At 38.7% G+C, this 14,713-nt stretch overlaps 1 protein-coding gene across 1 annotated transcript in view; it reads left to right on the top strand.

Moving 5' to 3' along the window:
• LOC118320857 (CD82 antigen-like) overlaps positions 1 to 14,713 on the top strand; it is a 29,349-nt gene that overhangs the window by 12,799 nt on the left and 1,837 nt on the right. Inside the window, exons 3-7 of the mRNA XM_035651979.1 lie at positions 2,941 to 3,013; positions 5,396 to 5,468; positions 9,663 to 9,784; positions 10,804 to 10,878; positions 14,200 to 14,298. Of these exons, the coding sequence (XP_035507872.1) occupies positions 2,951 to 3,013; positions 5,396 to 5,468; positions 9,663 to 9,784; positions 10,804 to 10,878; positions 14,200 to 14,298 (432 nt within the window). The 5' untranslated portion in view covers positions 2,941 to 2,950. The remainder of the gene's footprint in view (positions 1 to 2,940; positions 3,014 to 5,395; positions 5,469 to 9,662; positions 9,785 to 10,803; positions 10,879 to 14,199; positions 14,299 to 14,713) is intronic.

Genomic DNA, 14,713 nt, shown 5'->3' with positions numbered 1-14,713 from the left:
GTGTGTTCGTGTGTTCGTGTGTGTTGTTCGTGTTCGTGTTCAATAGTGAGCTCTGTGTTGGTGACTCTGAACCAGTCAGACAACCGAGTTTTTGAACGTCTGTGTGAACTGGGTCAAAACTCCTGACGGCACAGCTTCGACCTGTTTGTGTCCGAGCATCATTTTAATAACAATCTGCATTGTTGACGTCCGCTGGCTTCATGATGTGATCCAGACTGTGGAGAAAACTCTGCAGGAATAATCAGGATACTTGTTTCTGTGACTTTGGTGTGAAAAAGCAGCTTGTTTCATATATATATTTTTAACTTCCTGAAGCAGCACAATGTGGCTCTGTGGCACTTCTAAATTTAACAAAGCTTTTGTTTCAGGTCCTTTTTTAATTAGTTTTTACAAGCAGACATACTTGAAGGCTTTTGTTCATGTTTACAACCTCGAGGGAAGCCTTGAAGGCACCATAACGTAGTTTATTGTTATTTAAAGTCTGGTGATTATTGTATGTGTTTGTGTATCCTGATATATCTTCTATCTATTGTTCTGTTATAAACTATTAAAACCACATAAAGAAATTCCTTTTCCTAAAGAATTACACACTCGGAAGCCAGCAACATGCCAGCATTATTTGTTTACAATCGCTTCTTATTTTCTCTATATTGTTTTGTTTACTCCTGACAACATTACATGAGAGAGAGAGAGAGAGAATTAATGAGGGAAAAAGGTGTTCAACTTGGCTAGTAGCTTTTTAGCTTGGTTACTAACGGGACAACAAGTTCACAGTTTAATTAAAGATGTATGTCATTACTGTCTGTAAACCGTTCCTCTGTGGTGGAGCAGTTTATACTCATACATGTTGATGGTGACACACAGCTAAATTAGCTCCAATAGCTTCCTTCATATTGGACTCTTTGTTTGGGGCGTGAAACCAACACAACGCGGCGATTACGTGGAAATTAATTGATTTTGCTGCTAAAATTTGGAGTATAAATGCTAGTGTGATTGGACCTTTACCGTAAGTAAAGAGTCCAACTCACATACGGCCTCTTGTAGTGATAAATACTCTCTAAAGCATCAAATGTGGATTCATCCGCCGATGAAAATAGTCCCCTGCTTGGCCAGCTCTTTTAGGAAACTACTGAACTCTCACTGTACTATCCTTCTCCAGCAGTCTTACAAGTTTTAAGGCTTAAAAACAGACAGAAAAAACAATAAATTTGAGGTCTTCTAGCGTTTCTCCTTTCAGTCTGTTACAGTCTGCAGTATCGGAGCCTGACCTGGTCTTTGTTAAGGTTTCATCCCGCTCTGTTTATAGTCAGTAATACCTTCCATCTGGCCTTCGCTGCGACCGCTTGCCAAAATGTCTTTCCCATCGCATATTCTCCTCCCTCTGTCATCCCTGCAGGTCGCCCTCCAAAACTGGCACAGGCAGCGTTTGTAACAGTAACCCATTTACGGTGACGGGGAATGTGGGTCGGATGCACGGGCACTGCGCTCACGCCACGGGCCTCCACTGCCGGGAGGGAACATCGAGCCGGGCCGACATATTTCACCCAGATTTTCATAGATTTATTGGACAGTAAGAGGCCATTACTGTACGGAGGAGGGGGAGGAGGGGGTGAGGAGGAGAGGAAGTGGAACAAAACACAGAGAGGGAAAGTTGCTGCGTTCAAGTCCGGCTGGATTTTCTGTAAATATGAGCCTCAACGCAGAAGGAGACATTTTGCTGGTGGAGAGTCGGATGTGTGTTTTTGAGGTGGAATTGGCAGCAAATTGTACTCAAAGAATAAATCATCTCGCTTCCTTCTCGTCTTTGTTGAGAGTCGCAAACGCTCAGTACAGATCGGCGGGTAGAGACAAAGTTTACGAGCTGAAACACAAGCGAGGATTTGTTTTGAGTTTGAGAGCTTGTGGATAAAATGGTGTTTTTTTTTGTTTTTTTTTTAAAGGTTAGGTAAAAGAAAGCGTCATCATTTTCATTTTTACATTTAAAAAGTGATTAAAATCCTGATTATTTGTTGGGGTCTGCACCAAACACACATGTTTTATTACATCTGGATTACAAGATTTGTATGCCAGGGTATCTCTGCACAGATGTCCTTCATTATAATGCTGCTGTCTGTGACGTGGATATGGCATGTCAGGTTTGTGTCATAATGTATAATTTAATGATTTAGCCTCATTTTAGTAATGAAAAAATAGGTGAATTTGAAAACAAAGATTTTTAAATAAAAACAATATATTAATTTAGATGTACTAATGTGCCACAATGAAGTCTTTTACTTCAGATATCTTCATTCTGGGGTTTTTCAAAACAAATATTGATATATGTGATTAAATATTGACACTCTGGCCACCCCATTAATATTTCTCTATATGTCCTCTTGGGTAGTTTCATCTACAACAATGAATATTTTTATGTTTTGAGGTATAACATCTGTAACTAGTAACAACTGCGTAAAGTGTAAAGTTGCATAAATTATCTCAAATTTGTACTTTAAGAGAGTAATATAAATATTTATCTTCTAATCTGCAAAAACTACTTGGAAATGGATGTCAAATTAATCTTTAAAGGGACAAATAATCTCATTAATAAGTCTGAAATAGTGAAAACAGATACCTTAACCTGCCCTGATTGTACAGCTCATATATTACTCTTATTAAAGTGTTGATCTGTTGATTTCCTGTAATAGAGAGCGTGAGAGAGCTGCTCACAGAGGCTTTGTTATCTCATCTGTCTGCGCTCAGATTGAGGTTGTGATTGTAGGACTGGTTTTGCGGGTGTAATCCTGGAGGATTTGAACACCCCCCCCCACCACCACCACCCTTCAGTCCGGATCATGATCAGCCAGGCCAGCTTAGAGGTCTGAGGGTCTAAAGCATCTGTCACCGCCTGTTCACGTCACGCTCGTTCCCAAAGTTCATGTCAATCTGTGTTTGTCTTTTCAGATTCAGCATCATGGGGAAAGGCTGCCTGACAGCGACCAAGTACTTCCTCTTCCTCTTCAACCTCATCTTCTTTGTGAGTATTTCACCCTCATTAGTGATCAATGATAATGATAATGTGCCATTAAATCTGACACACTGTTGAGATGTTTTCTGCTTCCTGTGATAACTGGACACACACAGAGACACACTGACGTTTGTAATAAAAATACATTTAGTCCAACAGTCTGTAAACTTCATCAACATGTGCTAATAATATATAATATATAATATTTATGATTTAAGGCTTTAATTTAAACAAAAAGAGACAAAAACGTCAGATTGCTAACAGATTTATCCACTTTATCCAGCTCGCTAATTAAGATAACATTAGCTTTATATTAATTGGTTGAATATGTTTTAATGTTTCCAGCTGACTGGTGTTAAAATGGGTTTTAAAGCACTTGATAGCTACGTAATAACCTGTAACCTCACAAGCTAATGTAGTTTAATGATTCGGCCTTTATAACATCGGGTTACTATTGTTGATAGTAAGCCAGATATGCTAACGGTAGCAGCTTAAACAAATAAAGCTGCTGTTTAATCTGTTACTTTTTGATCCTTGCAGACTTTAAATCCAGATTAACTGATGAATTTGACAAACAAAAACACAACCTCTAACATTTACTGGAGTTTAAACTTCCCTAAATCTAATAAAGAGCATGACTGATTTTTTTTTTTTTAACCCACAAAATGCAGGTTTTCATACATTTTCACAGCAGCATTGATGCGTTTCATCAGTTTATAGTCGTATAATTCAGTTTACAGCTCAGAAACACGTTGCAGGGGGAGAACCTCTGCAAGTTTTGTCTGATTATATTTTGGTTGTCTTGTTATTCACATTAGATGTTAGGAAGTGGTTTTAAATGAGCTAACATCCTGTGTAGTGTATCAGAATAAATCCTGAGCCTGACGGAGGAACAACGCAGGTTCAATGCAGCTTCATTAAACTTTATGAACAGCTTGTAGGGACTAGATGTGAACTATTCATTCCTGTTCTCTTTCTGTCTGTGAGTCTTAATTACGGCGCAGATGAAGTGATTGTGGCCCAGTTACCAGGGTGATAACTCGCTGTCTCGTTTCCTCTCTCTCTCCCACAAAGTGAAATCTGTGATCTGAGGTCGAGAGCTTCTCAGCAACCTCGCAGTCAAACACTGTCTGTATATTGCTGCTCAGTAGAAACGGAAATACGTAACAGGAAGAACATAACCAGGGGAAAACCTCTAAATTACATATTTTCTATTGAATATTTAAGCTCCAGAAATGTATTTTTACACACTGTTTGTGCTGCAAGGACCAAAATACTAAAATGGGCTGTAGCTTCCACTGAGGTCATAATTTTTATATATATATATATATATTTATAAATGTGTAAACTTCAGCAACATGAAATGAGCATTTTACATTTTAAAGTTGCACAAAATGGCCTTTTATGAGAACCAATAATCTTATATCCCTCGATTTGACTGTTTAAAGGTCAAATGTGGATTTACAGCTGCACACCTTCAATATTTAACTATCAGACACTGAAATGATTTTGTCTCAGCTGTGTAAAACAACTATATAATGAACTTGTTCCAATGATCACAGACCTGTAGGTATGTGAAGTTTTAGGTGTCATCACATTAATATTAATAATTGCAGAGGTTGTTGCGACTCTATATTTGGCAATATGCAGCAAAACTGTTATAATGTGAACATATATGGATAACAGGAACTGACAGATATTCATATTCTGATATATTTATCAGCATTTATCCATATTGCTAACTTTCCACCCTGGTTATATGACAGAAAGCTAGCTTTAGCCCCTTTATGCTACCCACAAAAACAGAAACTATACAAATAAATGAATAAATATGTGATAAAAATACGTTTACATGAGTGCAGAGGAGGTTCAGCTGTGACTATACAGACAAATACAAGTTTAAACTTATATTTATATTATATTTAGACTATATTTGTGTCTGTTATTTATTGATGACCTGAACTTTTTTTTTTTTAGAAAACAAGAGATTTGGATACATTTTGAGCAGATTATTTCCTGTTTAGGGAACTTTTTTTATACAATTCTGTCTGTATTATGTATTTTTATAATTTTAACATTCATACAGACTTAATTAGGCTTTGTTATTAACATTAAATGGTTAGTGTTTTATTCTCCCTGACAATTCTATCAGACAATTTAATGAACTTTTCTTCCCAGAAGTGAACAAAATACTGATATTTAGGCACTGCTGTGTAGATTTTGTAAGTTTTCTTACACTCTTTAAAATCAAGAAGGACTTGTGGCCCCTAGTGACCCCCGAGGTTTGGAACCGCTGTGGTACAGTACAGTGTATTTCTTATGGCTGACCCCTCTGTGCGTGTGTGTGTTTTTGTGTGTGTTTTTGTGTGTGTGTGTGTGTGTGTCCTCCAGCTATGCGGGGCCGTCATCATGGGCTTCGGACTGTGGCTCCTCCTGGACAATCAGAGCTTCATCGTGGTCCTCAGTAAGTTAACGTCACTTTCCCTTTCAGTGGAACGAGCGCTGATGTTCGCCTCCTACCACCTGATTCCTTTTACTTGTATGTTTTTGATATAAATTGTAATAATCACTGCTGCGAAGTCGGTTTTCTGTGACTTAAGATGGGATAAAACCCTTCGATGTTGCTCTGCTGCCTGGATTTTAGAGCCATGAGTACAAAAGCACAAACAGCCAATATGATGATGTTGGACCCTTTACACTGATCCACTTGTAGAGCGCATGTAGGCCAATACAAATGGAGCCACGATTAACGGGCTGAAAACAGGCCAAGTTCTGGCTGCAGGCTGCCAGTGTGCTTTTAAATGTGTGTGTGAGAGGAAGAAGAAGAAACAGGCAGCACACTTTGGGCACAAACATTTTATTGGTTGGTTTCATAAACTATAGACGAATCTGGGTTGTAGTAGAAAAGCCGTCCTCACTGTGCATACAACTGTAAAATGTCAGTTTTTAAGCTCTTTTTATCCTGTAGAATCGTTTATATGTTGAAAACCGGCATCAAATCCCATTTAAATAAAGGGTTTTAATCTACATATCTACATAAGATGGGTGCTTATTGTTGTTGGCAGCTACAACAACAATCTGAACAACAGAAAGTAAAAGTCATGAAGTCTTGATGAAACCAGTTTTACATTCTTAAATCTTGGTTTCTATCTTTTTCACAGCAGACATTGTGAAATGAAATAGTTAAACACAGGTACATGATACTATTTCAAGCTTTAATCTGTAACATTTCCTCATTAAACAGTGTATAAACTCTAGTTTTCTGTTCTATATGTAGTTGAGTTCTTACATTATCCCAAATGTTTCCAACAATGTTCAAATTCAGAGAAATCTGTCATTTTATTCAGGTAATGCTGCGTTTCACCGTCATATCCCCTTTGTGTCTGCGTCAGCATTGTGGTTGTCTGCCAGAAGCTGTCACACACTGACTGTTTATCCAGTCTAAAGCAACATTTTTAGATCTTGGTGCTTTTTAACTCAGCGTCATCAAACTACATCTTTTCTTATTGCTCTGATGTGAGAGTGGCAGAAATGAGGCTCTGAGACACTAAACAGAATCTTAAATAGTATCATTGGTGACACCTGTGTTTACCCAACTGTTTAATGTCAGAATGGCTGCTGTGAAAAAGGTCTATTAGCTCCTCCACACTGCAGTTTCACAGACAGGGTACGTTCTGTTCTTTGAATAACTTCCACATTCACACAGACGACCTTCATCTGTGTGAGATAAACCCAAACATCTCTGCTCCCAGCGTCACTGTAGATGTGCAGTAATGGAGTAATACTGGAGTAATACTCTGTTACTGAAGGCTACTGGTCTTTTTAATTGGATTATTCCATCCGTATTGTGGATTTCAGCTGTTTAGTGTCCAAAGTTTTGAGCACGACTCTGATAACAAACATTCCTTCGTGCTGTTTATCAGTCGGTGTGACGCTGATGGAGGATATAGGTCAGCACACGTTGGTGTTTACATGAAAGTAAAGTCCTGAGGTCTGTTTTCCACCATATGAGACCGTTCAGTTAAACACAAGTGTCCAGCAGATTTCCTCCATTTTCTGTTTCTTTTTTTTTGTCTGTCTGCTCGTCTGGACTGTGTTTAAAAAAAGAAATTCCTCCAAGTCACACAACAAATCTTTTCTTTCTCTTTCTCTTCCTCCTCCATACTTTTCTCATTACGGCTTCTTTTACTTTCTGACACGCTGTTCAGAGACCAATTAGTTCATTAAGGAAAATAATTTACATATTATCTTAATTGCTGAAATATATTAATATGTTGAATTAGCCTCTGACCAAAGTTTAAAAAAAATACTCTGAACTTTGTTACACCTAATTTAATTAAATTAGTTTGTATTCTACTGTAATGTCCTATAATAGTTGGGCTAACTAGCTTCACCCTGCAGTGTTTCTGCCTGTTTACGTGTCTTCCACATTGATCTATACCGGGTTTTAGGCAGTTTTTTTAGAAATACAGGTCCAAAAACTGAACCTCTTTCAGGGGATATTTGGGGCCTAAAGTATTTATTTTTTTAGGTAATTGTTCCACGACTTTTATTGTAGACCCCTCAGAAGGGTTAGTACTCAGTTGTTCCCATTTCAGACTCTTGTTTTAGGATTGTATCTTGTATTTAAGACTCCTTTTATATATGGTTTGACGTTTAAATGAGTCAACTGGAAACATTCGAAAGTCAATCAGAGTTGGCTTTAATAAACTAGCTACAGCTGATGAAAACACTTTATTTATTTATTCATTCATTTACCGGAGACGATGCACATTAATCAACATTACGCTTTACACTTCAATAAGCTAACGCGTCAACACACACTACAACAACAATACTCGAGTACCTGTGAACCCCGATCTGTATGAGATGTGTATCAATCCTCTCACTCGTGGAAAGAAATCAAATTTAGAAGTTTCAGTCAGTTTGAAATAGTAACAGTAAGAGTTCATCAGAGACGAGCAGTGTGAGCGAGACAGAAAAGACGAGTGAAGAAGAGTTGGTGCAGAAATATAGAGACAGACATTGAGCTGGTGTAATAGAGAGACCGCCTGTGTGTGTGGTGGCTGGTGTGTGTGTGTCGTGTGTGTGGTGTGTGCGAGAGCTCTCAAGACCAGCGGAGAGCGTCACTGAGCGCATTTTCCCCCGTCCTGCCAGGTGTCCTCCCCGCGGACACTGGCCCTTTCTGCTCCCCTCCAGCATCAGCATGCATCACATCAGCCCAGTTGCGCTCACCGCCTTACTCCACACACAGACACACAGACACACACTCACACACAGACACACACTACAGCGACGGGAGGACAGACACGAGTCCGCGGGACTTCATCGAGGTCGGGAATGCGGTCATACGAGTCAAACCCTGCGTGGAGCGGAGGGTTAAAGCTAGCAGCTGACACATAAATGAGATGTATTGATGCTCAATGGAACATTTTATAAAGCGAGCCAGTGGCCCCGCTGTGGGCTCGCAGATGATCGCAGAGGTTTGGAGGGTGAATCAATGAGCTGCCTGACGCCTGATCTGTGTGTGTGTGTGTGTGTGTGTGTGTGTGTGTGTGAGAGGGATGAAATCAGCGTTTGAAACCTGATTGTTTAAAGGCCGAGCTGAGTCACGAGTCCTCATCTCTGCTGTAAATTCCACATTTATTTAAGGTCCAGTGTGTTGATCTATTGTCTGAAATATCAGTCTTGTACTGCGTTAAAACAGTTACAACAACAAAAAGAGCTCATAGAGCAATGAGTAGAAAAAAAGAATTTGTCAAAAAAGAAGCTTATTAACTGTTTGCACTGGTTTCCCTGCTGTGTGTGTGTGTGGCACATAAACACACACACGCAGGTATTCATTTCCTGAATTGCCCCCCCCCCATAGCCTAATTTTCCATCATAAACTCCCCTCGTTTGCCTTTGTCTTGGTTTTGAGCAGCGTGCCCTGGTTCACTGATCCCCCGGGGGTATCCCATGATTCCTTGAGGCCAGGAGGAGTCTGCGAGGGGGTGTGTGTGTGTGTGTTGGGGGGGGTCCGGTCTATAAAACAGTGTGCTGGCTGGCAGACATCAACAGGCTGACGTGTTCCTTCCAGCAGTTTCTGTGCGACTCGCTGTATCAGATCAAACTGAGTCTGAATATGATCTTATTTTAGCTTCCTGCGTTACGTTGGATCTCGATCAATCACCATAAGTGGAGCGCTGCAGCCGCACATTTGCTTCTGATTTAATTCGTTGTTGATAATCGCACATGTTGCTGAGTTTGTCTGGTTTCAGTTTCCACCAGTTTATAGAGTTCAGTGAGGCCACACTCTTCTTCATTCAAAGATCCTACAAAACCTCATGTCATAAGCTGTTAAATCAATTCAAAAATACAATTAATATTAAGTTAATCAAATATAAAACAGCCACTGAACACGGTTGTGTGCTGCTGTGGTGGTCAGATGTTTAATCTAATTTCTACTTTCATTAAACCGTCGTTCACAGTGACACCAGCGGCCGTTTAATATAATGTTCCTATATTTTATCATGCTACCAACTAGCTCACTGTTTACAAATCAGCCCATCATCAAACACCACGAAGCAACCGACGCCAGATCCACAATATCTGAAGAACTTCTGCGGTCGGAGCGGAGTGTTAAGCTGACTGGGCTTTCTTTCTTGTTTCCATACAGATAACTTAACAACTGTAAAGGTCGCCTGCTACATCCTGATTGGAGTCGGGGCTTTCTCCATGCTCATGGGCTTCCTCGGCTGCCTGGGGGCCGTCTATGAGATCCGCTGTCTGCTCGGCCTGGTGAGTGACGCTTTGTTAGACGTGGTGATGATGAGTAACGCAGCCGTAGAGCGAGCGGAGGATTTAATGTGGAGATATAATAGTTTCCCTCCGGAGGATAAAACTACTTCTCCTAAAGGACCAACTGCTCTCTGCTAAACTTCAGTAAGTAATCGAGTAGTTCAACAGATGGAAAACTGTCCTGAACCACTGAAGAAACACTCCAGGTGTGCTTTAGTTTTACCTTACAGGTGTATAGCGTGCACAGAAAGGTTAAAGGTCAACAGGTTTTTAAGTATTTTTCCTAAGGAGGAAACGGAGCATTTGTTTAGGACTATATTCAGCAGCGGATTCATTCTGATTTGGTGCTTTAGTGAGTATTAGGGGCAGCAATACGGTGTATGTGGGTCAGATTATACTATATGGTCAGGGTGAATACTCGATTCTGATTGGCTGCTGGGTGTGACCATTAATTTCTGATGTACAACATCTACTAAATAGTTCCAGTGAAACTCACCGTTGTAAATTAATACGTTGAAATAAACTGAATGAAAAGAACAAGAACTAGCTTGTTGTTAAACCTTCTGTCAGATTATATTTACCGCTTGTCGACTTGTTATTGACTTTGAATCTCGTAGCGTAACGTTAACTCTCTGGGACTAGACATATCTCCTGTTGCAGAGTCGTATCTATGGTTCGTCCTATTTACTGGAGCAGCGAACAATGTTTGCATTGCATTAGAACATTATGGGATGGTAATGATTCCTCCAGGTATTAGGAAGGGCCTCAGGTGTTACCAGGGAAACTCTTCTCCTCTTATTTTATTTAATTAATTGGTATAAGTGTGATAATGCCCTTCAAGGTGTCCATTACCAGGAATGAATGGACTTCGCAGAGGAACCACGTCGTCCATTACTTCCCGATAATGAACACCTCGTCAGAGATTGTCTCTTATATAAACTACAGCGAGGTAATGGTACTCTTACAGATGTTTAATGAGTTTAACATCTGTTTGTCCTCTCTCTCTCTCTCTCTCGCAGTACTTCACCTGCCTCCTGGTGATCCTCATCGCTCAGATCACAGCCGGCGCTCTCATCTACTTCCAGAAGGATGTGGTGAGTGATGTCACTTCCTGTCGAGAGGAATGAGGAGGGTTTTTTGTAACACACCTGTTTTTATTACACACCTTCGTCGTCTGATCGGTGGCGCTCACGCCCGCTATGTGTCACAGCACGCCGTCATCTGCACGAATATCTGTGCTACGAATAGAAGTTAAACAGTTAAACAAGAGCTTCAGTGTAACAGAGTTTACTGCCTGATGAGGCCACACGTGGTCGATGTTACACCAGTAAACTGACATTGAAACTGCAGCGCCCCCTGGTGTTTGATCTGAGGTATTTTATAGATGAGAGCAGCAGAAAGAGTGAAAGCTTCTTTTGGGTTTTAGGATTCAATATTTGTGACTCTGAACTTTTAAAAGACATTAACTGCAAAGTAAAACATTTAAAGTTTATAATAAGTATACTTATTATACACACTGTTGTAAACTGGGGCAGCAGCTACGATTATTTATCATTTTATTGATTCATTGATTAGGTTTTCAGTCCATAAAAGTCCAACGTGGCACCTTTTTAAAGGTCCACAACTCAAAAGATATTCAGTTTACTGTCATTGATCAGAAGTTCACAACCTTTTATCTTAATAAACCTCTTTTCTAAGTGACATATTTTAAGGATATTTTATATTCTATTTCAATTATATTTGAACAATGAACTCAGTAACTGCAGGTAGTTTGTGTAAAACAAGTGATTTGGATACAACATTTTCTTTTCAGAATAACCAGGACTGTTTAAAAAAATAGATATTTTATGTTTATAGTTACATTTATCTAGAAGAAAATGTTAATTTTATCAGATTTTAAAGGTGACAAACCTAAGAGCTCATTACAGAACTAACCAGGGAAACTTTTACTCCTGATCATAAGAGTAAAAAACGTGGAGAGTGAAGCTGTGTTAATGTAGGACTGAAGGATTAGAGACGGAGAGCATTTACAAAATAACACTAAATCTGTTAAATTTGGGTTTAACAACCTTTAACGTCAGTCGGAGGCATTTCATTTGTTTACTTTACTTCCTTATTATTAAGCATAAAGCCGGATATGTCGAAGCTTTCTGACAAATCTTAAGCCTCTCAGACGTAATTACAACTTGGATGTTGACATAAATGGTACTTACGGAGCTGGGAACTGGTAATTACGGTAACTCGTGACGTGAACGCAGCATCAGGGAAACACAGATGTTTTGCATTTGAGTTAATTACTGCGTCCATACAAACATCTGAGTGTTCCTCCTCGTATTAAAGTGCTGCTCTACAGTCACAATCTACTAAAAATACCTCATTTACACACAGATGGAGAGGAAACTGTTCACTTGCACATGAACTGACTGGTTGTAGTTCCTCTAACGGCCACTAGAGCTGGCTCCAGCAGTGAGTCGATCTCCATAAGGACTCATATTAAAATTAAATAAACTTGTTTACAGCCTGGTACAAAAAAAAACCCTTCTGGTCTCTGGAGCTAATTTCCACGTTCATGACGACTGAAAGGAAGGTGAATCGTTATATAACTCACCAGTTTAAATTATATTAAGGATTAAAGTTACAATATATAATTAAGGGCGAGGTCGCTTTGAGTGACAGGCGGTTGTTTCCAGTAACCAGGCTCCGTTCAGCTCTTTGCCTGTTTTTGGATTATCTTAAGAAACCTTTGGGTGACGGAGCAACAGTTACATTAGTTTAATAACAATTTTAACATTTAATAACTGAGAATTGATTAATATTTATTCTTAATCTTAATTCTAAAGCCATGAAAATAACATACTTAAGCCCATAACTGTTTGTCTTTGGAGGACAGTATCACAGAATCTGAACAGCAACATCACCGTAAAACACTTACTACCTTTTTAACATGTTAAAACAATAGAAACATATCAATCATCTAATTGTTTGAGCTCTGGTCTTATGATATGTGTGGACTACAAACATGGAGGCTCAGAGATTCACAGTTTATGAGACAAAGAACAAGGAAGCACATTTTTAAGATTTTAACATTCGTACTTTTAATTCAGGTTTTAATAAAGTAGAACAACCTGTAAACTTGGTGAGATTCAGATTTAGTTTTTTTATGATTGTTGATTTTTGAGGTTTTATAACAGGATTTATTGGGAATGTGACTGTGAACTGGGAGTGACACTGACACAGTTTATGTAACAGACTTACAGCAACACACACGTCTGCACATATTTTTTATAGATTGTGTAATTTTTATGATTTTGTTCAAGCAAATAAAACATTTTCTTTTTAAAATGAGGGCACAGAGTTTAAGAAACTGGAGCATTAGTGTCCTCGTTTAAAGCTGAATGAGTCCTTCAGACTGCAGACAGTCTCTGTTTATTGTATCTGAAGGTAATAATCTCATCCTGTTCTGATAAAGAATAAATCTGCTCTTACAGAATAAGATTTTAAAGGTCTAGCAGCGGTTTCACTGAAGGTGCCTGAATCTGGATCCTGATCTTCTGGATATCCTAAAAATTCAGATTTTTACAGATCTGCCAAATTCTTCACCGCAAGAATTCAGAGCTGGAGCCAGCTGGCATACTGAAGTCCTGAAGAAGAATTGTGATTATTCAGGAATGCAGCTGAAATATGGCTCTGATTATTGATTATTGTTTTAACCATTTAATGCTGTTTAATATTCTCCAGGTTCCCGCTTTGTTAAAGGACATTGAGGATTTTGTGAAAACAAAAACTTAATATATAAGAAGCTAGCGGCTGTTAAAGACTAGAAACAAGAGTACACTTTTATTCTGGTTGTTATACTTTGGGTTTTGTATAGATTACCAAAGAAAATATTACTTTATTGAGCTTTAGACGGAGCTATGCTAGCTGTTTATCCTCGTTTTCAAGCCTTTGTGCTAAGCCAACCAGCTGTGGAAATCTTACGAACAATGTTTCACTCTCATTAATTATTCACGACTTGACGATTTACTTCGATTAATGTAGATTACGTAGTTAGTTACAGACACAAAACACAAGCTAACTAGCCAACTAGCTACTTAGTAAGTCAATGATTGATTAGATTAACTAGTTTTGTTAACATTTAGCTAAATTAAGATGTTGCTTTTATCTTTTGACGACCTTCAAAATGTGGTTAATGTCGCTTCTTAATAGTTTTATATCTTCAAATAACGAATTAAAACCAAATTTATCAGGAAAAAAGAACTTGAACAAACATCAGTGTGATTAAAAACGACCTCAAAAGACAGAAACCAGGTTTGGGAGACGTTTATTTGACGTCTCCACAGCTCGGAGCCTGTTTTTGCATCACAAGACTTATTTTATCACCACAAAACTTCATCTTCATCTTCATCTTCTTTCAGCTGCACGAAGAGACGTCCAAGATCGTCACCAAGGTTCTTGACAACTACACCGGCAACAACTCGACCACAGAGCAGACCTGGGACTTCATCCAGAGGAATGTGAGTGGAAAACACTGATCTGGGCTCAGATACATGATGTTTTAAATGGTTTTATTCAAAAGGTACCACAATAAACATTTAACACACAAAATTAAATGTTTGATTATTCTGGAAGCCTCATTTCTGCCAATGTGATTTTAAAAAAGGAACCTGTTAGTCTTTATAATTGACTCTATAACTGAATATAACTCAATATAATTGATAAAGTTTCTCAATATTTTGACTTAGTATCTGAAAAAAACTTATCTCATAAAATAATGAATTTGTGACACTAGTTTTTCATTAATAACTTCCAGAATCATTATTTTCCTGTCACATTGGTAGAAATGGATCATTATTATTGGCCGATATTGATCTGTCACAGACGTATCGGTGCAGAAAGTCCCAATGATCTAAGTCCCAATGATCTTCTGTC

The sequence above is a fragment of the Morone saxatilis genome, unplaced genomic scaffold, assembly GCF_004916995.1.
Source record: "Morone saxatilis isolate NCDOM2014 unplaced genomic scaffold, NCSU_SB_2.0 Contig11, whole genome shotgun sequence".
NCBI lineage: Eukaryota > Metazoa > Chordata > Actinopteri > Moronidae > Morone > Morone saxatilis.
Note: the sequence above shows the minus strand (reverse complement) of the source record. Positions and strands in the feature narration are given on the sequence as shown.